Here is a 25,080-nt window from a genome sequence, read left to right on the forward strand (position 1 = left end):
TCTTCCCAGAGTCCGCCTCATCTTCCTGACTCTCACTCACTTTTTTCCATCTATCTGTGTGTGTGTGTGTGTGTGTGTGTGGGCGGGGGGGGGGGGGGGGGTTGTGCTGACTGAAGCAGTTTGAGCAAGTGTTCGGAACGGGAGCGTCGGAGAAATGATAGAGAAAGAAAAACACTGGGGAAAGCCGCTCGATAAAGAAGTGCACGTGGGGGGGGGGGGGGGGCTATGCACCAATTGCCCTCGTGCAAACTGCCCAGCTGATGCCCAGCCCAGAGATGAGGCTGCGCTGTCGAGGATGTGGGAGGAAAGTTGAAAAGCTTCTCCGGGGTTTCCTGTCCGCTCTGGAGGCTTTGATAAGCCGGTATGAGATCGGGGGTTCGGTCCACATCAAAGGGTGCAAAAGACAAAGACGATTTCTCTCAGGGAAAATATCTCGTCTCAAAAACCCGAGGCAAGAATTCTGCGAGGAAGAGGGGGGGGATAAAAAGAGATGGAGATGGAGCCGAGGCAAAACGAAAAGCGTTCAGCGAGGGAGTCGTGTCTGCACTCTGCAGCAAACGCTGATGGGGTGCTGGGAGGAGAGGCGGCACATTTTTTGGGGGGGGGGGGGGGCTGTTAAGAAATGCTTGTGAGGCAGGAGCGATGCTGAGATGGAATGATTCTACGATGCTTGTTGCTGTTATCGGTTCCCTTTGTCGCATCCCATCGCGGCGTGCTCTGGGGGGGGGGGGGGGTAAGCTATACGATGTGCCCCCAGCCCCTCCCGATGTGGATTTGGGAGGTGTTTATGGGGGGTTGAAGACCTGGAGGATTTATGGTGCGTCGCTGGCAGCCCCCCCCCACACACACACACACACTGTTCATCACACAGGCTCAGCGGCGCCATGATCTTCCATCACCAGGAGAATCTGCAATTTCCTTACAAATCACAAACAGCTGCGTGAAGATGCTTCCCCCGAGCGACGCTGGAGCTTCATCCTCCTCATCCTCATCCTCCCTCCTCTTCCTCCAGACCGGTCCTCGATGCGATCTCTCGCCTCTGACCGCCTCTCTCTGCATTCTGTCCTCGCTTCCTCGCTTTGTTTTCTTCCCTCTATCGCCCTCCCAGACCTTCTCCTTCCGTGCATTCAGTTATATTCCAGCTATCACGCCGCAATCAGATTTCAGCTTCATTTCGGTAGTCCGTTACCCCCCCCCCCCCCCCCCCCACCCCCTTCTCTTTCATCTCTGCAGCTCTACTCCTACATCCATAACCTTTTCTAACATCTAAGGGATGAACATCACAGAGGGGGAATCCAGTTCCCCTGCTCATTTTGCTGTGTGGAAGACGCGGAATGTCATTTCTCTGCTTTTTTCCAAGACGCACTTGGCTTTTGCGAGGCCAGAGGGCAACCCAGGGGCCACCCAGGGGCCACCCAGGGGCCACCCAGGGGCCACCGACCTTTCTGAAGCCGAGGGCTGCTTTCTGGGCACCGATTCATGCAAAGGGCTACCAGTTTGATACACACTTCTGAAATAAAACATTAATAAACCATTAATCATTAATGATATTCATCTATAAATACACTGATCATGTTTAATGATTACTCACACTAATTATTAACAGCGTTTTAACAAGGTAGGGGACAGATTTGACTTGTTCCAGAAGTCTTTTATTTTATACAAACTCTTGAGAAACCATGGCTCGCGGGCACCGCGTCGGTGACCCCTGTTCCAACCCTTTGCTTCGAGAAAAGGAAGGGCGTGAATCAAACGTATGACCCCCAAATTCTGCAGGTAATGCGGCCGACTGCGGTTGAAACGGCACACGTGTGCGCCGGTCCATTGACTCCGGTCCCTTAGTCTTCTTTAACGTGGTAATTGAATTCATCGGCGAGCTGCTGGCGCTTGAGTCAGCAGCCGCAGTCGATCACGGCGGGGAGGACATTTAGCGCCGATGATGCCGTTTCACGCGGGAGCGTCTGCCTGCCCTACATTCTGCGCTCTCGTTTGACGTTCGCTCTCTTTGAGTCTGTGCCCCTGATTGAAATTCTTCAGACACGATGCCAGTAATTGCAACGTGGAGGAAATGGCGGCTTAATGACCCGTAAATGAAATGCGCGGCACTGAGCCGTTGGTTGACGCTGGACAATCGAAGCCATATTAAAGCACTGTCTATTAGCAACGGCCACGAGCACACAGAAGCACTCCGGTTACAGAAGCACATCAAAATGCATTTAACTCTAACTGGCTCAGAGGAGGAGGTTCTCTTCTTTAGCCGCTAAAGCTGCCAGGCACGCCGGGACGATTCCAACGCATTCGCCTTTGTGTCTGTCTGGTTAACAAAATAATTGATGCTTCGTTGAGCCATTTCCTCTCGAGCTCTGCAGGCTAATGGCCTTGCTGCCCTTTTATACAAGCAATGAAGCCCTTAATGCTTTGCAAAGATCCACAGAAGACATTAAAGAGCGGCGAGCGCAGCTCGCTGTTGATTCTCGCACAAACGCGAGGTCAGAGCCGATTCCTCCGCGCGCCTCCGTTTTCGAGTGCATTCGGCCTTCCTCTAAAAGTGTCAGGACTGAAATGTGTGTGTGTGTGTGTGTGTGTGTGTTGTCATAAACGTGCAGCGCACCTGTGTGCATGACATCCTCTACCTCTTTCAGGTGTTCTCTCAGTCCTTCACAGCCTCCTATGCTATCTACGATGTGGCTAATGGGTAGGTGTGATCACGAATGCTAATGCATGGGCCGCACTGGGCATGAGTGTTACCGACGCAAGCCGACCCACGACGTGAAAAGCCCCTCCCCCTCCGCCCCCCCGCCCCCCGCCCAGAGTGTGTCTCATCAATCCGAATCTGGTGTTTTCCTGTCAGACATGCTTTTCATTCGTCCGTTGTTTCTTTCCAGGTTCCATATTCCAACGTGAGACTTGTGTTCCAGATTCCACTGCCTGAGATTCATAATCAGCATTGTGTCATTGGGGAAAGCCTGTATGTCGTGTCTCGGGACGCTCCCCGGGACTTCCGAGGAATGGTTTTGACATGGATCTGAGAAGGACGCCGCGGTGTTGCTCGTCGCCTCGGACTTAAATCTCGCCCCTGTCTGAGGACGAACCGAATCGTGGCGTGAAACACGTGAAAGAGCGACTGCACTCTTGCATGAGCCGACCCCCCCACCCCCCGTTCTCTGTTTGGTTTCCTTTCTCACACACATCATCCCCACTCAAAAGCAAACCTCAGGGCCGGAGCATGGATGAACCTCAAAGGGCTTTTTTTTTTTTTTTACAGGACTTCCCGAATGGAGGCGACTCATGTCGGAGTACTTTCTGTGTGTTTTCCAGGGATCTGCTGGAGCTCCGGCATCCAGAGGGGGTGAAGGACGTTCTCCAGTACGCTTCCTGGGGGCCGCGGGGGAACCAGCTGGTGAGCCAGGGCACTTCCTCCTGTTGTTCAACGGCGTGAGAAATCGGACAGCCTCCCTTTTATTAGTGGCTTTGCGTGGTTTGTTTCTGCCGGTCGTGCTAGGCCCTCGTGGTCGACGGCGATATCTACTACAAGCCGAGTGCGACCAGCAGACCTCTGCGGCTCACGGCCACCGACCACGAGAGGAACGTGGTGAACGGGCTCTCTGACTGGACGTACGAAGGTAGGACGTCTTCACCAGGACGGTTTTCACGCTTGGGCTCTGACCCTAACCCTGAGAGACAGGATGGGAAGAACTGACACACGCTCTCTTCAAACAGAGGAAGTGCTGCTGACGTACGTCGCCCACTGGTGGTCGATGGATGGCGCGCGCCTGGCGTACCTCACCATCAACAACTCTGCCACGCCTGTGATGGAAATACCTCACTTCCTGGGCGGCCTCTACCCGTCCAATGTGATCTTCCCTTACCCCAAGGTAACGGTGGTAACGGTGTCCTCAAGCCAGATGTAGATGAGGCGGAAGGAATTGCGCTTTGTTTGGCCATTTAATCACATCTTTTATGGAGCGCGTCACAGGAGCAGCAAATTCAAGCCAGCGGTGCCGTAACCACGAAAGTACGAACAATCCCGAAGAGATAAATAAAAAGCTTCAAGAGGAACTAATAAGTCAGTTTAGCAACGGCTCTCAGATCAAAGGACGGATTTAAAGAAGATCTGTGACCTGTTATCCTCAGGCAGGTCTCTCCGGAGCCTCCGGGCCCCCCCGACTATAAACTGATGCATGACCTACTGAACGATTGGACACATATAACTGGAAGAGAGGCCACGCTAGGCTTTAGAAGGAAGTAAACACCATTCTAAGACAGACTGGTACTCGGGGGGCGGGGCTAAGAGGAGACTCAGACGCTGACATTGCAGGAACTTTGACCTGCCGGCGAAGCTCGCTGTAAAGTCAGGCGTCCATGCCACATTTCATCCGGCTAGTGAGGCTACAGAGTTTTTTTAATCTTTTTTTTTTGTCGCTTTCAGGCTGGCGCCAGCATCCCGTCGGTCGGGCTGTTTGTGGTGAACCTGTACGGACCGGCTCACACGCTGGAGATGATGCCTCCCGACTCCCTGAGGGCCAGGTAATAACACCTGAGTGGGGTCAAGTTCTCTTCCTCCCACTTCTTTTTCTTCCCACCATTGTTTTCTGCCCCCCCTCCCCTTCAGCGAGAGCTACATCTCCATGGTGACCTGGATCAGCGGCACCCGCCTCGCCGTCCGTTGGCTGAATCGCGTCCAGAACCAGTCGGTGCTCTGCGTGTGTGAGGCCACCACGGGGGCGTGCTCAGAGGTGCGTCGTGTGGGGGGGGGGGGGGCTTAAGCTCTCCCTACGTATAGCCCCGAAATGCTAAATGGTGGGACTCATTCACATCTCTATTGTTTGATTTGAACCCGACAGAAACAAAAAATGTCCATGGACATCATGTCCAACCAGCGGCAGGTACGGACGGGCTCGTCTCTCCACACCCAGCCATCGTCTGCTTTTAGCCTGAACGCTGCACCCCCCCCCCACAGGACGTCCCGCTGTTTGCCTCTGACGGCTCCGTGTTTTACACCATCCTGCCGGCGAAGCAGGGCGCTCGCGGGGAGTTTCACCACATTGCCGGCCTCTCGGCTCAGGTCTGTGATATTCCGCTCCTCAGCAGGGGGTCGCGTGAAACGCAGCAGCAACGTACCCCCCCCCCCCCCCCCCCCAATCTTTATTGCAGCAATTTGTCTCATTTGTTTTCTTCCTAATTGCCTGAAGATCATTTTCACCTGAGGAGTTGTCTCACCCATTAGCTGGAATAGTGGTTCGCCTTTTAGATTATGAAAGAGATTCATTTATGTTTGTTTTAACAAAAAAAAGGGGCCAATGAGGTGATTAGAAAATGTTTAATGAGGCTTTTTGGACATATAATCCACACAAGGGGGGGGGGGCAGCTTTTCTTTTTATTAAGGAATGAATAAGGGCATTTGTTTTTACAGCAAACGATGTCTTTCCATCTCATCCAGACTTTTAATACGGAGTAACTTTACAAACACGTATCGCTGAGACTGTTCTTATTTTACCCCCTCCTTCTCTGCTCTTCATCTCTCCTTCTCTGTCTTTCGCAGCCCGCCGTCCCCTCCGCCCCCCCTCGCTTCCTGACGTCGGGGAGCTGGGACGTCACCCTGCTCTGCGCCCTGGACGAGACAGCTGGGAAAATGTAGGCGACGCCCACGTTGTGTGGCTCCGGGATGAATTACCCTTCAGTGCTTTTAACACAGCAGCTCCTTATTATTGAAGCTTAAGTGACTGGTCATTTATGGCGAGTTCATTCTGCCCTCGCCGCTTCATGATGTCGCAATGACCTCGGCTCAAAGGCCGGAGGAAATGGCTCTGACCCCGACGACGCTCGTGGCGGCAGAGAAGAGGACAGCGGATTATTTACGCTCCCTCGGAGTAAATCACGGCTGTAATCCGTCTTCATCCAGCCGGAGGCGGCGACTGCTGGACATACAATAGATCTCGTCGGTTGTTTGTTCCAAACGGGATGTTTTATCGTCCAATAGTCTCTTCGCATTAACATAGAAACGTGTCTCTCATGAATCTTATGTCGTCATCAGCTACTTCCTGAGTACAGAAGAATCCAGAGAGAGCAGACACCTGTACAGGTGAGCCAGAGTCCCTGTGTTACCTGTGGAACCAGATAACCCCCCCCCCCCCACACACACACACACACCCCCCCCATCGTAGACACGATTTATGTATCACGACTTTTATGTCTCACCCTATTGAACCCTTCTCCTTTGTGAAGGTTCTGCCGGTTAATAGTTTGTCTCAAAACATTGACGTTTTTCTTTAACGTCTTAGAACTCAATGGGCCCCTCTCGTAAAATGGAAGTTCTTTCGATTTGTCCTGAAATTGGGTCTTTAACCCTCCGTTCCCCTTCCCAAGCGTGGCCCTGGACGGAGAGTTTCAGCGGCGGTGCGTCTCCTGTGACCTCATAGATGGATGTCGCTTCTTTCATGCCGAATTCAGCCCCAACCAAACCCATTTCACCCTCCGCTGCCTGGGTGAGACACGGACGCTCCTCACAGAGACGGGTTTCACTCGCGCTCTTGGATTGATCATGCTCTGCTGGTAATCTTCCTCAGGCCCAGGAATCCCTAAAGTCACCGTCCACAGCGCGAAGCAGCCCAGCAGTGAGTGTTCCACCGCCTGACGCACACACACACACACACACACACACACTCACAGACTGCCTGCAGCTCCCCCTGACAGCCGACAGAGGGCGTCCGGATGAGTTGCCATTGCTTTCCTGCCAGTGAACGTCGCCCTCTGTCTGCGACTCTGTTTCCTGACACTGATGCATCTGATTTGATGTTTTCTTCCACCCCCTGTAGAATTCGTCGTCTTGGAGGACAACAGCCCTCTAGTTAAAGCTCTGCAGGACAAGAGGCTTCCCGAGACCCTTTTCCGGACCCTCCCTGCCGATAACCATGGTATCAGACGCACTGATATCCGATCATTTAAATTACTGTTTATTATTCATGTTGTAGATTTCAGATTTCTTTCAGGAAGAGGCTCTAAATGCAGTAACAATCCCACCCGGCCCATCGTTGTTTTTTACTCTTCAGACCTCCACCTGAAGCTTTCTCTGCCTCAGGGTTATGAGGCCAACCTCCACCCTCTCCTCGTCATTGTGTAAGAGTCGCCGAAACGACACCTGACGGTCGTTTCTGTCCATTTTCTTCTTACAGCGAAGCTCATCCCGTGTCCCCCCCCCCCCCCCCCCCCTGTTTCTCAGGGACGGCGTTCCAGGCAGTCAGTCAGTGACGGAGGAGTTTTCCCTCGATTGGCCTCAGGTCCTCTCCGGTACGCACAGCGTGGCCTTGGCCTGGCTGGATGGCCGGATCGGGGTCGGTCGTGGACAGAAGGCAACCGCCGCGGATCCACGCAAGCTCGGCTCACTCAGAGTCAAAGATTACCTCGGGGTTACGGAGTCAGTGCGGCTCGTGCAACGACACGTGTAATATGAGGCGATGAGACGTAAGTTACAGCTTATGTTCCCCGCAGGTTGCTGATGCAGCTGCCTTACATCGATGATCGCCGGGTGCTCCTGTATGGGAAGGTGACGCCGCTGGAAAATTAGCTCTGTTTAAGAAGCCGGTCAAGCCTGTCATCGATTGTTCAAGCACTCGCTTTCCCTCTCGCAGGCATTTGGCGGATATTTGACCCTCAAAATGTTAGCTACCACCGACAAGCTCTTCCAATGCACGGCCGCCGCCGCGCCGATAACCGATTTCAGGCTTTATAGTGAGTCGAGATCACGCCGTGAATGATTCAAGGTGCGGTTCTGCACATTAGATGAAACGTTGCTCCACTTTTTTTTTTTCAGATGCCGCATTTGCTGAGAGGTATTTAGGCCTTCCGGCTAAGGAGGAGCACGCCTACTCGGTGAGGCTGCCGGCGTGCTGTCGGGTCTGGATGAACCGAGTCGTGGCGTGGAAATTCGGATTTTAAGAGCTTCATCAAACTCAATGTTTTGAACCAGCTGGAAAATAGAGGGTCAAAAATGAAATGGCGTCATCTGACTATGAATCATTCGTAAAAAAAAAAACAGTGAAAGAAAGTGGGCCTGGAACGGAGCCATCCTGGAACGGGACAGAACTGCTTTTGTTCTGCAGTTTGCAGATTGTTGCATTATCCAAATCTAAGCTAATAAATGATCTAAATCTAATTAAAAAAAAGCTTGATGTATGTTGTGCTAGTTTAAATGTCAGCTGGGAAGATTCCTTACTCAAAGTGTGACGGCTCCTATTTTCAGACCGCCTCGCTACTGGAGGATGTTACCAAGCTGAAAGACGAGAACTTCCTTATCCTGCATGGAACTGCAGACGGTCAGATCTCAGTCATTCTTATTCCTGACTTTGACAGTAAATTCTCATGTTTCTGACTTTAATTTATACGCATGTGTTTGTCCAAAGCGAGGGTACACTTCCAACATAGCGCTGAGCTCCTGAGCCGTCTGGTGAAGGTGGAAGCAAACTATTCCCTGCAGCTGTACCCGGATGAGGGCCACATCCTGAGAGACCTGAGTAGCGTCCAGCACTTCCAGCGGACAGTGGTGAATTACCTCCAAACCTGCTTGAAGCACAGCATCCTCCTAGATCCTATAGAAGATGAGGAGGAGGAAGACGACTGAACCCACAGCCCCTTCCCGTCTTATTGAAGCGCTGTCCGAGGACTGTATGGAATCCTAAATATTCAATTGGGTCAGACTACCAGGCACAAGAGCCCAGGATATGGGGACCAAGCACATTAGATCACCTCCAACATCATCTGGAAACATTGATGTATGGTATGCCTTGTTGCACACAATTATTTCTGCTTGTCTGACGCCTCGTTTGTCTGCGGGCGACGTGGGCCAGAGGTCCACCGATTCTTCCACGAGTTTACAAAGATTTTAAAAGCATGCATGTCGTAATGGCTGCATGATGATTATTTTACCTTGTACCTTCTGCGTTTGGCAGGTCGACATCTCACCCCCCCACCCCCCCCGGGCGGAACGTTTTAAATCTGCCAGCAGCCGGGAACACACTGGGAGGCGTGTAAAGTCTTTATGGATGTTGTGAGAGAAGTTATGCATTAAACGGCTGTAATGAGCTCTGATGTGACCGAAGCTCAAAGTCAGTGATTGCTAATCAATGCCAATTCCAGCCTAAAAGCTAACCTCTGATGACACGAAAACTGATCCCAATCGATTTTGAAGTTGTCGCTATCGAGCCGCATATTTAGTCTTTTGTACCGTGTGTTCCCGGCTCACAAACTGTGAATTTAACTGAGCATATGCATCCTTCTAAATGTGCCAAATACAGTTGATGGACTTTATCCACCGGCATTATTAGCATAATTTTTGCATTTTTGTGTGATTAAGAATGAGCGCCGGTATGTAAATGAGACTATTTTCATCACAAGCTCTGATTTGAGGATGATTTTCAACAATGCTGTTGTTTGTATTGTGTCTGGAAGAACGGTTTGTCTCTGTATGGAGACATCCTGGCGTTGTAATGGTTTGTTGTGCATTGCTAAAATAAACTGTTCCTTTTGAAAATAAATACTGTGCCATTATATTATAGCTCACAAATATAGTAGGTGTGAGCTTGACCATCAAGTAGTCAAACAAACTGCATGCCTGCTTTAGCAGTGAATGTAATGCTCCTTTCCCCCCAAACAACTCACATCATTAAAGCTAATTTCTCATTTTCCAGCAAAAAAAACCCGCCAAAATCCATTGGCTCTAAAAGGTCAACTGAAGGGATAATTATGATTATGAAGTAAATACCTCTACCTACAAATACTCTTTGGTAGCTACTGACTTTAATCATTGTAAGAACACCACTGGAACTTTGGCATTAATTATTATCTGCTGTTATGGCTGTAAATAGCTACAAAGATCATGGTTACTGAGATTAGGTTTTTAAAAAGCAGGCCTGAAAGCATATATTCCATGATTGATTATAAGTAGGTCAAAACTAGGTTTAACAAATACATATATATTTTCCATATTAAGCAAAGATTCTGTGCAAAAGTCCTTCATTTCAGTGACCCCGAGACCTTATATTTATACAGAGGAAACTTTTCATTAAGAGAACTCCATGGATCTGTGCAGAGGGAACATCATGTGTACTTTAAACTTAATAAATAACCTTTACTGTAGAGGAGGTTCATTGTCAGGCTATCCAGACAAGGGTATTTGGAGCAGGCCGTTTATGAACTGTTATCAGTGTGACAGTAGCTTTTGCTGATACTGTTTTTTTTTTTTGGCTGCTTGTCTGTTAGGATTACACAAAAATTACCCAACAGGTAATACAGAACTGGTATTCTTACATATCCGGGACACGATAATCATAATCCTTGAAGTTGCTATAACGACAGAAGTTATGGTCAGTTGAGTCAAAAGAACTGTTCTAGTTCGTTGCAGTCGTTGAAGACAGAAGTCTTATCAGAGTCCACCTAGATGTAAAGGACAAAGGATGCTCATTTGAAGACAAAAGTATGCGCTGTGCCCACATAGGTTTTTCTCCAGAACATTTCAGAAATGTAAAGTCATGTGAAACAGAGAATAATAATTGGTGTGTTTGACTGAGCCGTTAAGGTGTGATCATAGCAAAATCATGTCTGTATTTATCATAACAATCAGGTACAATGAGACATTTTGCCGAGACAAAAACATTTGGAGGAAATTCATCAGAACTGAAAGACATGTGCTTTATTGGTCTAAAGTTGTAAAATAAAAAAATAATAAAAAAAATGCTCTGACTCACAACGTTAAAGAATAATTTAATCCAGACCATATTCATCATTAAAATGCAATCACCTCCAGGACATGTAAAGTCCCATATAAATCCGTTTGTAATTTTTTGCACAATCCTATTAAATATAAACACACAAAAAAAAGCACATTATTTATCCTGCAGAACTGGATTTAACACCGTTGGCTCTTGAACAGCACCCGGGCTTCCCCACGGAGTCTGTTATCCTGTATCCAATCAGGGCGCACCATATATCCCAGCAGCCAATGAAATTCGTTCTCGCAGAGGCAGCCAGCCATCCAATCGTCCAATCAACAGTGCTACTACTTGCGGGCCAGAATCCATGTTCAACCTTCTGCTTTCGAGAGGGGCACCTTCAACCTACTCCGCGGGTTCTGCCAGCGGCCTCCTTCCTTAGTCTAAAGCAGCAACACTCACAGAGACGCCATGTCGTTTTTGACGGTCAGCAGACTAGCGACTAAACTGCTCAATTCGAAGGTAAGATAAATTAAAACGGCCGCCGCGGCACTTTACAGAAACCGTGGACCTTATCTCATAAGCTAGCGTCCGGTTAGCCACCGTAATGACAAGCTAGTTGACGCTAGCTAGTCCTAGCATTTGTAGCCATACCGTCATATGTAGCTGCCCAAGAACGTGCCTTGTAATATCTCGTATCCAAGTAACGCTAATTGGTTTAAATATATCTTTTATATATCGGTGTATTATGTGGGTAAACCGAAAGGCTTAAGTTGTGTCGTTGTATGAACTTGTTCCTTGTTAGCTAATATTAGCATGGGAACCGTGTCTTTTTACACTGGCCTGGCGTTGCCACCGCCTGGAGGTGTTTCCTTCAGCCGCAGATATGACTGTGTAATTATTAATAATTAATATTTGTTTAATCAGAGTCTCGGTTTAAGCCGCCATCGCTTCTGAACTAAGCTTCAACTTTAATCTTTATTCACCTCTCCCATTGACCTTCACATTAAAATATATAAACCTCTCATTTCAAGTCACCTTGTTTTCACTGTAAATCTTGTCAATATTCCTTTAAATGTTACATCTATGTTTTCCCAAAACGTAAAAAGCTTTACAACACTAGAAATGAGAGATTCACTGCGGGTCCTGATGGCAAACATAATTTGGAAATATGTCCTCTCTTTTGGGACGGCGACAAAATATTACTTTGTAACTTTGTATGGATTGGAGAAATGTGTTCTTCTCAGATTAACCCTGTGTTATACCGACCCCTCTGACCTTTGACAACAGGTCATTGTGCGAGATGCATGTGGAAACTTAAAATATCACGTGACTACTTCTCCTTCAGAGGGCAGGGAAAGAAAGAAAATACTCCTTTAACAAAGGCTTAACATAGTTTTGGGGATTGACTTGTATTATTACCCTTTAAATTATTATTATTATTATTATTGACCTGTACTTTTAATTCTTGCTGCCCCGCTTTCAGCAACAATCCAACGTTTCAACGGAAACAAGACCGCAAGGGCTTTTTTGAAATGCTCCTCTTAGTACTGTGTGACTGTACTTGTACTCTAACATTCTATCTAATAAATATATTCATCATCATCATCACTCTGGAAACCATGCAGCGTTTAATTATCTATCTCTTTTACCTGAAGAATAATGAGTTTGTTTTTGATCATCATTGATCATCTCTTCTTTGTTGCAAGCTTGTCTGAGTTCATCAGAACTTTAAGCAGGCTTGAAAAGTGTGATTTTTGGATTTTAGAAGAGAAGTTGGAGGGAATATCTTACCGGTACTATGTTATTTGTCACGCAGAACGCCACTTACTTCCTTGTGACCGCCCGGAATGCCAGCGCCACAACAACAGTAAGTGCATCGGCCCCTCCCGTGTCGCGTGTCATTTTATTTATTCATCACTCGTAGTAACGGAGCGTGATTAACATTGTGCAGCGACGCATCAATTCTTTTCGTAATGTATTCAGTCTAATCCGGATTGTTCTTTGATCAAGGACGCGCTGTTTTGAATGTTTTTGTCCAGAATCTGAAGGACGTCCTTGCAGACCTTATTCCTAAAGAGCAGTCCAGGATCAAGAGCTTCAAGCAACAGTATGGCAAAACCGACATAGGGCAGGTTACCGTTGACATGGTGAGTGACGCCGCTGTTTTATTTTCTATTTTCATTAGCTTGAAGGCCGTCGGCCGTGATTTCGCCGTCTGTAGACCCGGTGCTTGAACCGATCCCTGCAGGCCTGCTCACCCTCAGCTACTGTGTAAGACGTCGACGGCTGACCTCCGCTAGAGGCCACAAAATGGTCGCAGCGCTGCTTTGTTGCCGACGGCGACACATTCGTTGAGTCATTCAACAAGTCCAACGACGTTCCCGTCCGGTTTTTGAGTCAAGCATCCCTGATTTCCTGGATTCTTACGTTTTAACGTTGTGTAAATCTATTATTAGCATCACGTTCAGTCGTATTTTGACACTTTCACTCGCAGGTCTATGGAGGCATGAGGGGGATGAAGGGTTTGGTGTATGAGACCTCCGTGTTTGGTGTATGAGACCTCCGTGTTGGATCCCGATGAGGTCAGTGGCCTTCAAACACCGATTGAATCTGGGCGCTTTAGTGCAGCAGTGGGACTGCTATTGTAGATCTTGTTAACCCCCCCCCCCCACAATTGCTTGAATCATTGAGATTTATTGATTGAGGTCGTGCTGGTTGGATGCGGAACCGCAGGATAACTTGCTTAACATTTATCAACTGGGCGATGAATGTCAGAAACACATTTATCTTAAGCTGACGTCCCTGAACTCCATCTTGATTTGCCTTCGTGGATCTCTGGGTAAACAGGGCATCCGTTTCCGGGGCTACAGCATCCCAGAGTGTCAGAAGCTGCTGCCCAAAGCTCCAGGGGGAGAGGAGCCGCTGCCCGAGGGCCTCTTCTGGCTGCTGGTCACGGGACAGGTGCCCACCGAGGAGCAGGTGAGTGGGAGAGAGAACCCAACCCCCCCCCCTCGCTCCCCTTCTCTCAAGTCCCCGCTGGTGTCTCGGACACGACTCGTCGACTCTGCAGGAATAATTTAAATATTCCTGCAGAGATCAAAGAGAAGCTAGCTAATAAGACGGGTGTGACGTGTTTACTGTCGCCTCGCTCGGTAAACCTGGGAGGCCTAGTTACAAGATGTTTCACGAGTGTCTCTGAATTACGCATGACTTGAGAACCCGGTGTTTGAAGAAACATAACATTGTTATATAACCGTTGAACAGGAGGCAGTTTGTACCTAAATAGTCGTTTTATTACCGTCGACTTGAGGAGTGACATAAAGATAACGTGGCAATAAGAATTCCCTTTTAAGCTGACGACCTCTTTGTTCTTTGGTAGACTTCACTTTAAAGCAGGTTAGATCGATTACTTTGTCCTTCGCATCCAAAAGGAGGGCAGCCGAGGTAGAAAAGCGACTCTCTCCGCCCCCCCCCCCCCCCCCCAACTGTAAGTTGTGCTTCCATCCCTCCAGGTGAACTGGGTGTCCAAAGAGTGGGCGAAGAGGGCGGCTCTTCCCTCTCATGTCGTCACCATGCTGGATAACTTCCCCACAAACCTGCACCCCATGTCTCAGTTCAGCGCCGCCATCACCGCTCTGAACAGCGAGAGCAACTTCGCGCGGGCCTACTCTGAGGGGGTCCACAAGACCAAATACTGGGAGGTGCGCTTCCACGTTTAAGCATTGGCCGTGGTCCGAGTGTCGCAGCCTCACCGGACTGCTGCCGACGTCTGTCTCTCAAATCTCTTTGCTTTTGGTCGTCTAGTTTGTCTACGAAGACTCCATGGACTTGATCGCCAAGCTGCCTTGCATTGCCGCCAAGATCTACCGCAACCTGTACCGCGAAGGCAGCAGCATCGGCGCCATCGACTCCAACCTGGACTGGTCCCACAACTTCACCAACATGCTCGGCTACAGCGACGCCCAGTTCACCGAGCTCATGAGGCTCTATCTCACCATCCACAGGTGAAGCGAGTCCGGAGGATCATTAACCAGCTTCCATTTTGTTTTTTTTACACTTTCTGAATCGCACTGGTTCCGTCGGGTTCTTCTGCTACAACATTGCGTCCCAATTACGAGGTGCAATATTGTTATTATATTGCTTAAGCCAAATTATGAATTTTTTGCTAATGCTGGAAGTCCTCCTAGTGGACAGAATGTAAAACTACATGCAGGTTAAATCCTGGTACCGGTAATTGGAATACAGATTACTATGAATCAGGGGTTTACTCTCTAAACTGAATATTACACTTAAACGGTGAAATCTCAAAGGTCCAGACTTTCGGTTTGTTTAGAAGTGATCCAACAGATGCTGCTTGTCCCTCGGTTCAGAATTCTGTTTCGTGTCACAGTGACCACGAAGGAGGAAACGTCAGCGCCCACACCAGCCACTTGGTGGGCAGCGCCCTGTCCGACCCCTACCTGTCCTTCAGTGCCGCCATGAACGGCCTGGCCGGCCCCCTGCATGGCCTGGCCAACCAGGTCGGCCCTGAACCGAGCGTTGCGCTCTCATTTTAAAAACGACGGCTCTCATTCCCTTCGGGGCGTGTCTCACCGCCGTGTGTTGTTTCCTGCGTCCACAGGAGGTTCTGGTGTGGCTGACGGCCCTGCAGAAGGAGATGGGGGGAGAGGTGTCCGATGAGAGCATGAGGGATTACATCTGGAACACGCTGAAGTCGGGAAGGGTGAGGAAATGCAGGCGGTTCGGCCCGCCTTCTGGCAGCGCCGGAGTTCGCGCTTTAAGACTCGACTTGTGTCGACGTCAGTCACTTCCTGTTATCTCCATATGGCGGCGTGAGAGTTTCCTCTTTTAACCGGCACGAAGATTACAGATGCTAGGCTTAGCGTGATCCTGGCCCAGGCCACGCCCCGTCTGAGGTCGGTGCGTCCCGTGTTTCGTAGGTCGTTCCCGGCTACGGCCACGCCGTCCTGAGGAAAACCGACCCCCGGTACACTTGCCAGCGTGAGTTCGCCCTGAAGCACCTGCCCGATGACCCCATGTTCAAGCTGGTCTCTCAGCTTTACAAGATTGTTCCCGACGTGCTCCTGGAGCAGGGCAAGGCCAAGAACCCCTGGCCCAATGTCGACGCCCACAGCGGCGTGCTGCTGCAGGTAGGAAAACACCTGGAGCCCTTTTAGTGACGCATCAACGTCTCAAAACGAGCCCCCCCTGACCCCCCCCCCCCCCTGTCTCCTGCGTGTCCAGTACTACGGGATGCCGGAGATGAATTACTACACCGTGCTGTTCGGCGTGTCCCGGGCCTTGGGCGTCCTCGCCCAGCTGGTGTGGAGCCGAGCGCTGGGCTTCCCGCTGGAGCGCCCCAAGTCCATGAGCACGGATGGACTGATGTCCCTGGTGGGAGCCAAGTCGGGCCGAACAGCCTGAAGGGGACTGGCGGGGGGTGGGGGTGGGGGGGGTGCGAGCCGATCGTGGGAAGAGGTGGAAATGTCAAAAAGCAGACACAAGTTCGGGCTCCTGTCATTCCCGACGGGATTCAAAGAGGCGGTTCGCTTTTAATGTCGTTTCCTCCAAAGGGCCTTTTTTAAATCGTCTCACCATTGGCGTCGAAGCGGCTGACAACGCACGCACGCACACACACGCACACACACACACACGACCCATGCTACTACGCATCGCTGAGCTTTTTGCTTGTGCTGGGGGGGAATAATGAACAGTGAGCGACGTTCAAAGGGAATCGTTAGAATCTCACTTCCTCTGTATTTATCTAAAGTTAAACGTCTGACTCCGCCTCTGCTGGAAAAGGCCGCCTCCCCCTTCACGGGCTCCGTTTCCCCTTCGCAATGATCCCAGAGGGGAATCCCAGCTTGTCAGTCCATTTCACTCCCATTTATGAACACTCCAGTTTAGGAAAGACAAAAAAAAAAGAAGTGAAATCCACAAAGTGAAATCGGTTAAAAGATGCTGCCCCTTTAAATCTTTCACCTCCTTTTTTTTGTAGTTTATTCTAATTTTATCGATGACCTGTAGTCCCTCTATGATCAAAATAATTCGTCGGCATAGACATTTTTTTCTTTGGTGTTGATGTATAAAACTAAAATCTTTGGGTTTTCGATCTGGATTTATTTATACTTCATGTACATAGGTATATGTATATACATATATATGTGTGTATGAGCTCTCATTTGCTTGTCAGAACCACAAAGATGGCCGTCGGTGTGTTCGTGTTCAGTCTTACTGGTCACTGTGAAATATTGAGGACGAACAAAAAAGGAAAAGGGCGTTTCCTCGCCGGCGCCGTTTCTCGCGCTTCCAGCTTGCTCTTGACCTCCAGGCGTGTCGGCACGCCGTGCGTTTGTAGTTCAAGCTCTTTGATCTTAGCTTTCGGCTCTTGCTGCTGTTCGGCCGTCTGCCACGCCCCGCTGTGTTATCGGACGTGTCTGTTCTTTGGTTGTTTTTCCACGTCGGTGTTATTTTGATCGTAGAGGAGCCCGGAGATTTCTACGTTTATAACTGGGAGAATTCATTGCAGGTGGATTCATCAGAGGAACGGGGGAGGGGGTCGGGTCAGATGGGTGAATAATGGAAAGCTGAAAAATAAATGTTTTTATTCACGCCCTCCTCGTCTCATCTTTTTGGCCCCCTCGGGTATTAACGATGGAACGAATCCGTCGACCTGCTCCGATGTGGAATCGACTCGGCGGTGAGACGACGCATATTAAATGCACAGCAGGACGAAAACGCAAAGTGTACCGACGGTTCTTTGAAAAAAAATAGCCACAATCCGGATCCGGCCCAGATGAAATTCGGTGGAAAGATAGAAATCCCCCGTCCTACATGATTGTGTCAAATTCCATAAACATCGATCAACAATCAAGATATTTAACTTCTCTTTAAGCTCCTTTGCTGCAACGTTGGAGATTTAACGCGACCGTTATTAATAACCGACCCACACGCGGTCGCCCCCGCTCCGGTTTCCCCTCGGTCACGGGACATTCTCCCTGCCCGGCTCCGGTTGCAGCAAAGTGATGCTTCAAGTTTTAGCTTCACATAAATGTGTTTAGTCGGGATGGAATAGCGCAAAACAAGAGTCAAGTTCAACCTTTATTTAAATAATGCTTTGAACACAACCACAGTATTTACAGTAACACGTTCGGCTTGCATTGCAAAGACTTTAACATGATTGATGTATCCTGTTGTAACTTCAGTCAGTTGGAGCGATGCTTCTCATCCTTCAGGAGCTGCAACATGGAGCCGAACGCTTGAGGTGAGACTAGAATATTAAAATCTAACTTTCATGTCATTTTGTTTTTAAACCCGATTCAGGAGAAACATGTTGGCACCTAAAATGTGACTTGGCAAACGATTCCTGGGGTGAGGATTCTTAAATGAAGCGAAATGACAACACGCTGGAGTAGGATTCAAAAATACAAGTCCCAGACTGAGGATTTCCTTTTGACCTTTGGTGACCTGAACCTTGACGGGGATTAGAACCGATCACCTTTACAAACAACTCTTGGAAGTTTTTCTCTTTACGTTCACACGCCATAATGTAATAAAAGCTAAAGCATCCAAAGTCCCACAAATGGGAACAGTTGATTTTCAACTTTTACAATCCAGTAAGTATTCTGCACAGAATGGAGGAGCAGCGACCTTCTGGATGACCTTCAGGAGACGGACTGCGTAGAAAAATAAAAAGCACGGCGGAAGTCTTTTCATAAGCTGCTTGTTAGCGCCACAGTAATCAGATTACTCTGAGCGTGGCCATAATAGTTTACTAACAGATCTGTTGTGCAAAGTCTTTAATTCCAAACATTTGAAGTCTATAAAACCAAACTATTTATCGGAGGAAAGGATAGAACGCCTTCAACGTTCTTTCTGTAGTTTTATATTCCCCTCTCTCTAAGCCAGACTAAAATAAAACCGGCAGGCCTCTATCCAATAAAACGTTACAGCACCAAGGCCAAATCCTAATTCCTCAAACCGGGCGTTCCCTCCCCGCCGCTGAAAACTCAATGAAAATGTGCAAATAACCACCAAAGGAATCAAAAAAATAAAATACATTTGAAATAAATTCAGTGGCAAACAGAATTCTGTCTCGCTGATGATGTCATCGACGCATCCGCGTGGGAAGTCACAGCGAGACTAGATTTGATCCCGGTTAAGAAGAAATGAAAGTTGTGATTTGTTCGGTGTCTTAAATAATCCACGATGATTGGTGCTTAGAACACATAAAACTTTTAATGACCGACGGAGCAACGGCAGATTCCTTCTGCTCAGCGACACACCCTCAACCAGAGGTAGACGGAAAGCGGGCAGGCCGGAACCCGGGGAGGAAGAGATGAGCGTCCCGACCCGGCGCCGACGGGAGCGGGACGCGTAACATTTCCCCGGAGCCGAGACGGAGACAAAGTGAAAGGTGACTACGCAGCGCGTCATGCAAGTTCGTGCGGACGCGAGACAGGAAGGTTGGCGAGGTTCAAGGTTCAGGCGGGGACGCCGCGGTCGCCGCCATCACGCCTCGTGCACCTCGTGAAACATCAGCTCTTGCGGGATCGGAGTCTCCGGGCCGTAGAGCTTGCAGGCTCGCCGCTCGAAGGCGGCGACGTTCTGCTTCACGACCTCGTCGAAGAAAATGGAGGCCAGCTGGGAGTGCAGCAACGAGCGGAACTCGAAGGATATCTGGAAAAGACGCAAAACGGAGGAGACTTAAAAGAAGGCAACGGCAGGAACGGGGTCTGATCATCGAGGCGGACGTTAGACGTTTAGGAACGCGGGCGCTGGTCAAAGCCGGACCCGCAGGAAACTCGCTTTGTCTCGTCAGTCAAAGAAAATACCACAATCGAAGGTCTCACTTGGACAATTTGAACAAAAGTGTTTCAAAACGATTTTAAGAAGGGCGTCCGACCGGTTTGCTGCAGCACACTCACCGAGAAGTCCACCGTGCAGGTGCGAGGATACCCGGGAATACCGGGACTGAAGCGCCAGATCGTCTCCAGGTGATTGAACAGCTTACCGTCCGTGCACACGGCCTGAAAGCAGCCAGACGAGACGGGAAAGCGATGAGAGAACGGAACCCCCCCCCCATTAGCGCTGACGCTACGGCGCAGACGCACCTTAACGAGGTGAGGCCGGACGCTGGTGATCATCGACGTGTATCTCTCCACCACCGGAGCGAAGCCCACCTCCAGCTGCGCCTTGGAGTGGCCGGCTCTTTTCGTGATGTACTCGGACCTCTTGCACCAGGGCACGAAGTGCTTGTAGTCGGCGACGTTGGCCACCACGTTGTACATTTCCTGCATGGAAAACCTACGATGGCGAACGTTGCACGATTAATTCCTGAGGGGAAACACACACACACACACACACACACACACACACACACACACACACACACACGCCGGAAAGTTACCCCATTATCCTGCGCTCGGAGTACTCCTTCCTCTTGTTGGTCAGGCTGATGAAGCTTCTGCTCTGGGGGGGGGCGGGCGGCACGGCGTCCCAGCTTTGAAGGCAACGCACTCTCGGAGTTCTCGTCATCAAAATGCCGCACGATGACAAGTGTCTGAAGAGGTGAGAGACGCGTTCCGTCAGGCCACATTCTGGAATGAGGCGCAGGCCACAGAGGAAAGGGCACAAGGCTGCTGGGGGGGGGGGGGCCTTTATCCAACAGCAATAAACATCCAGTCATTTAACACTGGAACCGGATGAGCCGCCATCACTGGACTCCTACAGCATAAAGAGTGAGGCCTACTATGGGATGCTACCTTAAGGTTGTGTTTACTAATACCAATGGGGGCCACACAAATACATATTAGGGATAACAAAACGTCTGCAAGGGATTTGAATGTTATTTCGTAGAAAGGTGGGTCTGGGATCAGATCGAACGGCACCAGGGTCCTTTTAGGGAATCTACTATGGCGACGCCACGAACCGCCGGTGTGGGACACAGGTGTTATTCGTCAGGTTCTGAGTAAAGAGCTGCATAAAAACATGGCGACCTCACCTGATGTTTTCTCGCGGGCGTCCTCTGGGAAGCGGCGCCCGACCCGCGCGAGGCGAGCCCGCCGCGGCGGTGTGGAGAAAGTCGCTAAGTGTCCGCACCCCCATCGGAATCCGCCGAGCAGCGGCCGTAGCTGCCATTAAGCAATGGCGGCCTGCGAGGATGAGCCCGTCCGAACGCGCCGGCTTCGTGCCGCTATATTAATTATAACTCAACTATCCGCGCGTTATCGATTCCCGACAGTCTTTCCCGTGCCGACCGCAGCTAACGCTAACATGCTAACACCGCTAGCAAGAATTGTTGCATAAGACGCGCCGCGAACAGTCGCGTCTCAAACTTCAACGAACACAGAAGTATAAATAATTTCAGCGACTTTGGGTTTCGGTTTTTGTTACGTAACACAAAGCGGCGGACGAGCTTTCGCTACCGAACGAGAAACGCCGGTGGGACAAATGTTTTCTTTCTTCTGCTGCCAGCTCAGCTGGCGTTCGGTTGAGTCAGACGGCCGTGCGGTGAAATGCTGCCCTCTACCGCCTTGGAGGATAACAGCAGAATTGTTCTTTTCCCCCTAAAAATAAATAATTTTAGACTTTAAAGTCAGAATTAGGGTCATAATCATCTGTAATTTTGAAACATTCATGCAACAAAAAACGACATGTTTTATTTTACACTAATATTTATTAATGTAATTGTATTGACTCAAATTAAATGGCTCACAGTTTAAAAATGTACAGGTACTGTTTATGTAAATGTTTTTACTTTCTTCTTTGTCGGCCTATTATGGGTTGCTGGACATAAATATAAATATATGCATTTATGAACTGTGCTGCTGCTGAAACAGAGACACCTAGAAGGGCATTCCTTGAACGCATGCTTCTCCATCTTAATTTATCAAACCGGCTGCTCTCTGGAACATCATTTCCTATTTCTGTGTTCAGCAATGATAATATGAATAACAACCAATCAAATGTAAAGAACATTAAAAAAAAACATATGATTTCAGTCGATAATGTCATATCATTGTTATAAATGTATAATCTGAACATGCCCTTCATTTACAACCCCAAATCTAAACTGAGTTTTCCATCATGTAGTTAATTATTATTAAGCAAAAGCGCATCAATTCTGTCGAGTAACTACGAAATTAATATAAATATAATCAGTATTTTTTTTTCCACCTTGCGCGACGACCCATCTGAGTCACCTCCAGTTCAAATGTATTACCACGTTTCTCCACACGATGTCGCCATTTCAACCAGCGGAACCGAAAAAAGACCGCCACGCCTGTAGGCGGACCCGCACCGCCGAAGCCTGCGTCGTCAGACCAGACCTACGACGCAGACAACAACAGTGACAGATCAGGACCGCATTTCTGTTCGCAGCCAGCGATGGGTGTAGTCTGAAAAGTGGATACAAGTAGCGCGCCGCAGTATACCTCGAAGTTTCATCCTCATGAAGGAGCTCCGTCCTGGCTGAGTTTGGGAGATGGGAGTACTCAACATTGCAGACCAGGTTGGTTGAAAGGGAACGTTCCGCGTTTAAAGCTGCGGTGCGGTCTATTTGCTGGGAAATGCATCTTCTCGTGCGCAGCGTCGTATTCGCAGATTCGGTTTTTTTTTTTTATTGTTAGCTGACCGAGCGGTGCATATTCGTTTAGATGAATACCGGAGATGTGTTGCGTTGCTCCCAGCGATTAGCGTTGCTCCCCAGTCGCTTGGGAAACGGACGTTACTGCAGCTCTCGTCCGGGCCCGCTGGGTCTGAGCCAGCTCCGCAGCAGAGCAGCTAGCAGCTAGTAGCCAAGCTAGCAGTAGCTAGCAACTAGCAGCTAGCGGCTATCTGCTCGGCTGGGCTGACGTAGGTATCAAACGAAGGCCTCGAGGCCTCGAAGCTAGGGCTCGGTCTATTTACTGGAATGATGCAGGGCTCGTATTTGCTCCCTCAAAGCTAACATAAAAGAACAAAGTGCGAATTCCACACGTGCAATAATCGAAACGAATAGTTAAATCCCACAAACGCAGATCGGCGTGTGTTGGACACGAGTGGAGACAAACGGCGTCATCATCATCCAGTGTCCTAGCGGGTGTCCCTGACTGTATTTCAGCCTCCTCTGGTCCAGGCCATCTTCAATCGTAACGCCGAAGAAGTTCAACTACTATTGCACAAAAAGGAGGATGTCAATGCACTGGTATGGATCTCGTCCTGCAAGAAAGGAGGATTTGTGCCTCTTATAATAATAATAATAATCCCATGATGGTTGGTGCACTTGTCCCGCAGGACCAGGAACGCCGCACGCCACTTCACGCTGCTGCCTGCGTGGGTGACGTCCACATCATGGACGTCCTCATTGAATCAGGTGACTTAAAATCGCTGCGTGTGAAGAATCAGCGCTGCTGCCGTCCTCCTCGTCCTCATCCTCCTCCTCCTCCTCCTCCTCCTCCTCCTCCTCGGAAACAATCTTTTTCTCGTGTCTTCCAGGCGCCACTGTAAATGCTAAAGACCACGTGTGGTTGACCCCGTTGCACCGGGCGGCTGCTTCCAGGAATGAAGTGAGCAGGAAGCTAATTCCGTTTAGCCGTTTCAGTCTGGTCGCCTCTCTGACGAATGACTCCCCCCCCCCCCCCCCTGTGCTCAGAGGGCCGTGGGTCTGCTGCTGAGGAGGGGCGCGGAGGCTAACGCGCGGGACAAGTTCTGGCAGACGGCGCTGCACGTCGCCGCCGCCAACCGCGCCACGCGCTGCGCGGAGACCCTGCTGACGCAGCTGAGCAGCCTGAACATGAACATGGCGGATCGAACCGGCAGAACCGCCCTGCACCACGCGGCTCAGAGCGGGTTCCAAGAGGTGGGTGCTCCGACTCCGTGCCGCGGTGGAGTCGTCGCTAACGCGTGCTAACGTTCGCTAACGTTCGTCGCAGATGGTGAAGTTGCTGCTGAACAAAGGCGCCAACCTGAGCGCCATCGATAAGAAGGAGAGGCAGCCGATCCACTGCGCCGCGTATTTGGGTGAGCGAGGTCGTCCGGCGCGTCGGCTCGCCGTTCTGAAATGGCGTTTGATCCGAGGCGTTGGCGTTTTTTTTTTTCCGTCTCAGGCCACGTGGACGTGGTGAAGCTGCTCGTTTCCCGCAGCGCCGACAAGAGCTGCAAGGACAAGCAGGGCTACACGCCGCTGCTCGCCGCCGCCGCCAGCGGTCACATCGAGATCGTGAAGCACCTGCTGAGGATGGGGGCGGAGGTGAGATCAGTCTGGGGCGGGGGCTAAGGGGCTAACGGGAGCGCCGGGACTGTTGGGGGGGGAAAGTCCCGCCTCCATCGTGAATCCGTCAGCATCCGTCCTCTCCGGCTTCGTCCCGTCACGTCCGCGTGTCGTCCCCCCCCCCAGATCGACGAGCCCAACGGCTTCGGGAACACGCCCCTCCACGTGGCGTGCTACATGGGGCAGGAGGCGGTGGCCACCGAGCTGGTGAACCACGGCGCCAACGTGAACCAGCCCAACAAGTACGGCTACACCCCCCTGCACCTGGCCGCCGTCTCCACCAACGGCGCCCTCTGCCTGGAGCTGCTGGTCAACAACGGCGCCGACGTCAACCAGCAGGTCCGTGGTCGTCTTCGAGAAGCAACGCCCCGCCCCCCCCCCCCCTCCGAACGCTTAGTTGTGACCGAAGACCTTTCTCTCTCCCAGCAGAGCAAAGAAGGGAAGAGCCCCCTCCACATGGCGGCCATTCACGGGCGCTTCACCCGCTCTCAGATCCTCATCCAGAACGGTAACCGCCGCCGGTGCTTTTCCGTCCCGCGTGATTGGACCCCCCTTTGGCTTGACTCCTCCCCCTGCTTGCCGTCAGGTGGGGAGATTGACTGCGTGGATATTTACGGCAATACTCCTCTCCACGTCGCTGCTAAGTACGGCCACGAGCTGCTGATCAGCACTCTGATGACCAACGGCGCCGACACGGCCAGGTAACGGCGGCGGCGGCGGCGCCGCACGGGTCAGAGTCGTTCGGAGCTTCAGCTCTTTCTGTTTCTGTGCAGACGTGGGATCCACGGAATGTTCCCCTTGCACTTGGCCGTGCTCTACGGCTTTTCAGACTGTTGTCGCAAGTTGCTCTCCTCAGGTTTGTGCCCGCCGTTGACGTTTCCGTTTCCGCCGCCGGGGGGGGGCGTGGCTCCTGCGCCTGGTTACGTCTGCGTTCCTTTCCTTTTCGCCCCCCCCTGCAGGTCAGCTGTACAGTATCGTATCGTCTATGAGCAAGGAGCACATCCTGTCGGCCGGGTTTGACATAAACACCCCGGACAAATTTGGGAGGACCTGTCTCCACGCTGCTGCCTCCGGCGGGTAGGAGGCCGGCGCCTAAAACAAATGGAGGCGGAGCTCCGGTGG

At 50.4% G+C, this 25,080-nt stretch overlaps 4 protein-coding genes across 4 annotated transcripts; 3 read left to right on the top strand and 1 right to left on the bottom strand.

The window, feature by feature from the left end:
• The first annotated feature begins 1,679 nt into the window (after positions 1 to 1,679).
• On the top strand, positions 1,680 to 8,617 carry LOC137898782 (inactive dipeptidyl peptidase 10). Its single transcript, XM_068742832.1, has 21 exons — positions 1,680 to 1,754; positions 2,643 to 2,695; positions 3,319 to 3,400; positions 3,503 to 3,623; positions 3,721 to 3,875; positions 4,430 to 4,527; positions 4,613 to 4,736; positions 4,845 to 4,886; positions 4,961 to 5,065; positions 5,543 to 5,634; positions 6,035 to 6,082; positions 6,367 to 6,485; positions 6,567 to 6,614; positions 6,816 to 6,914; positions 7,050 to 7,116; positions 7,220 to 7,414; positions 7,489 to 7,543; positions 7,629 to 7,728; positions 7,811 to 7,869; positions 8,240 to 8,312; positions 8,400 to 8,617. The coding sequence occupies exons 1-21, from the start codon at positions 1,680 to 1,682 to the stop codon at positions 8,615 to 8,617; spliced, it is 2,028 nt and encodes a 675-aa protein (XP_068598933.1).
• A 2,480-nt stretch (positions 8,618 to 11,097) lies between these two features.
• On the top strand, positions 11,098 to 17,317 carry cs (citrate synthase). The gene is given in 12 exon segments (XM_068744765.1): positions 11,098 to 11,225; positions 12,523 to 12,573; positions 12,746 to 12,853; positions 13,201 to 13,230; positions 13,232 to 13,288; positions 13,554 to 13,685; positions 14,219 to 14,407; positions 14,511 to 14,710; positions 15,097 to 15,226; positions 15,328 to 15,429; positions 15,647 to 15,856; positions 15,951 to 17,317. Coding segments are annotated over 12 exon segments (1,440 nt in total). The 5' UTR covers positions 11,098 to 11,174; the 3' UTR covers positions 16,131 to 17,317.
• A 494-nt stretch (positions 17,318 to 17,811) lies between these two features.
• coq10a (coenzyme Q10A) lies at positions 17,812 to 20,846 on the bottom strand. Its single transcript, XM_068747442.1, has 5 exons — positions 20,710 to 20,846; positions 20,116 to 20,268; positions 19,820 to 20,012; positions 19,634 to 19,735; positions 17,812 to 19,385 (listed from the first exon to the last, which is right to left on the bottom strand). Exons 1-5 carry the CDS (start codon positions 20,844 to 20,846, stop codon positions 19,218 to 19,220), a joined length of 753 nt encoding a protein of 250 aa, XP_068603543.1. The 3' UTR covers positions 17,812 to 19,217.
• Positions 20,847 to 22,068: 1,222 nt separating this feature from the next.
• On the top strand, positions 22,069 to 24,663 carry LOC137902459 (serine/threonine-protein phosphatase 6 regulatory ankyrin repeat subunit C-like). Its single transcript, XM_068746551.1, has 10 exons — positions 22,069 to 22,218; positions 22,810 to 22,893; positions 22,983 to 23,061; positions 23,184 to 23,254; positions 23,341 to 23,547; positions 23,621 to 23,708; positions 23,795 to 23,937; positions 24,085 to 24,297; positions 24,388 to 24,466; positions 24,545 to 24,663. Exons 1-10 carry the CDS (start codon positions 22,192 to 22,194, stop codon positions 24,661 to 24,663), a joined length of 1,110 nt encoding a protein of 369 aa, XP_068602652.1. The 5' UTR covers positions 22,069 to 22,191.
• The last annotated feature ends 417 nt before the right edge of the window (positions 24,664 to 25,080 follow it).

Source organism: Brachionichthys hirsutus, chromosome 2, assembly GCF_040956055.1.
Source record: "Brachionichthys hirsutus isolate HB-005 chromosome 2, CSIRO-AGI_Bhir_v1, whole genome shotgun sequence".
Lineage (NCBI taxonomy): Eukaryota > Metazoa > Chordata > Actinopteri > Lophiiformes > Brachionichthyidae > Brachionichthys > Brachionichthys hirsutus.

Excerpts from the sequence above, each read along its gene's own strand:
- LOC137898782 (XM_068742832.1), top strand. The coding sequence starts at position 1,680 with ATGGCTCGCGGGCACCGCGTCGGTGACCCCTGTTCCAACCCTTTGCTT. Across the intron at positions 2,696-3,318 it reads ATCTACGATGTGGCTAATGG|GGATCTGCTGGAGCTCCGGC; the intron begins GTAGGTGTGATC and ends TGTGTTTTCCAG. Across the intron at positions 3,624-3,720 it reads CTCTGACTGGACGTACGAAG|AGGAAGTGCTGCTGACGTAC; the intron begins GTAGGACGTCTT and ends CTCTTCAAACAG.
- coq10a (XM_068747442.1), bottom strand. The coding sequence starts at position 20,846 with ATGGCAGCTACGGCCGCTGCTCGGCGGATTCCGATGGGGGTGCGGACA. Across the intron at positions 19,736-19,819 it reads TCCGGCCTCACCTCGTTAAG|GCCGTGTGCACGGACGGTAA; the intron begins GTGCGTCTGCGC and ends GGCTGCTTTCAG. Across the intron at positions 19,386-19,633 it reads CCTGCACGGTGGACTTCTCG|ATATCCTTCGAGTTCCGCTC; the intron begins GTGAGTGTGCTG and ends CGTCTTTTCCAG.
- LOC137902459 (XM_068746551.1), top strand. The coding sequence starts at position 22,192 with ATGGGAGTACTCAACATTGCAGACCAG. Across the intron at positions 22,894-22,982 it reads AGGAGGATGTCAATGCACTG|GACCAGGAACGCCGCACGCC; the intron begins GTATGGATCTCG and ends CTTGTCCCGCAG. Across the intron at positions 23,062-23,183 it reads GGACGTCCTCATTGAATCAG|GCGCCACTGTAAATGCTAAA; the intron begins GTGACTTAAAAT and ends CGTGTCTTCCAG.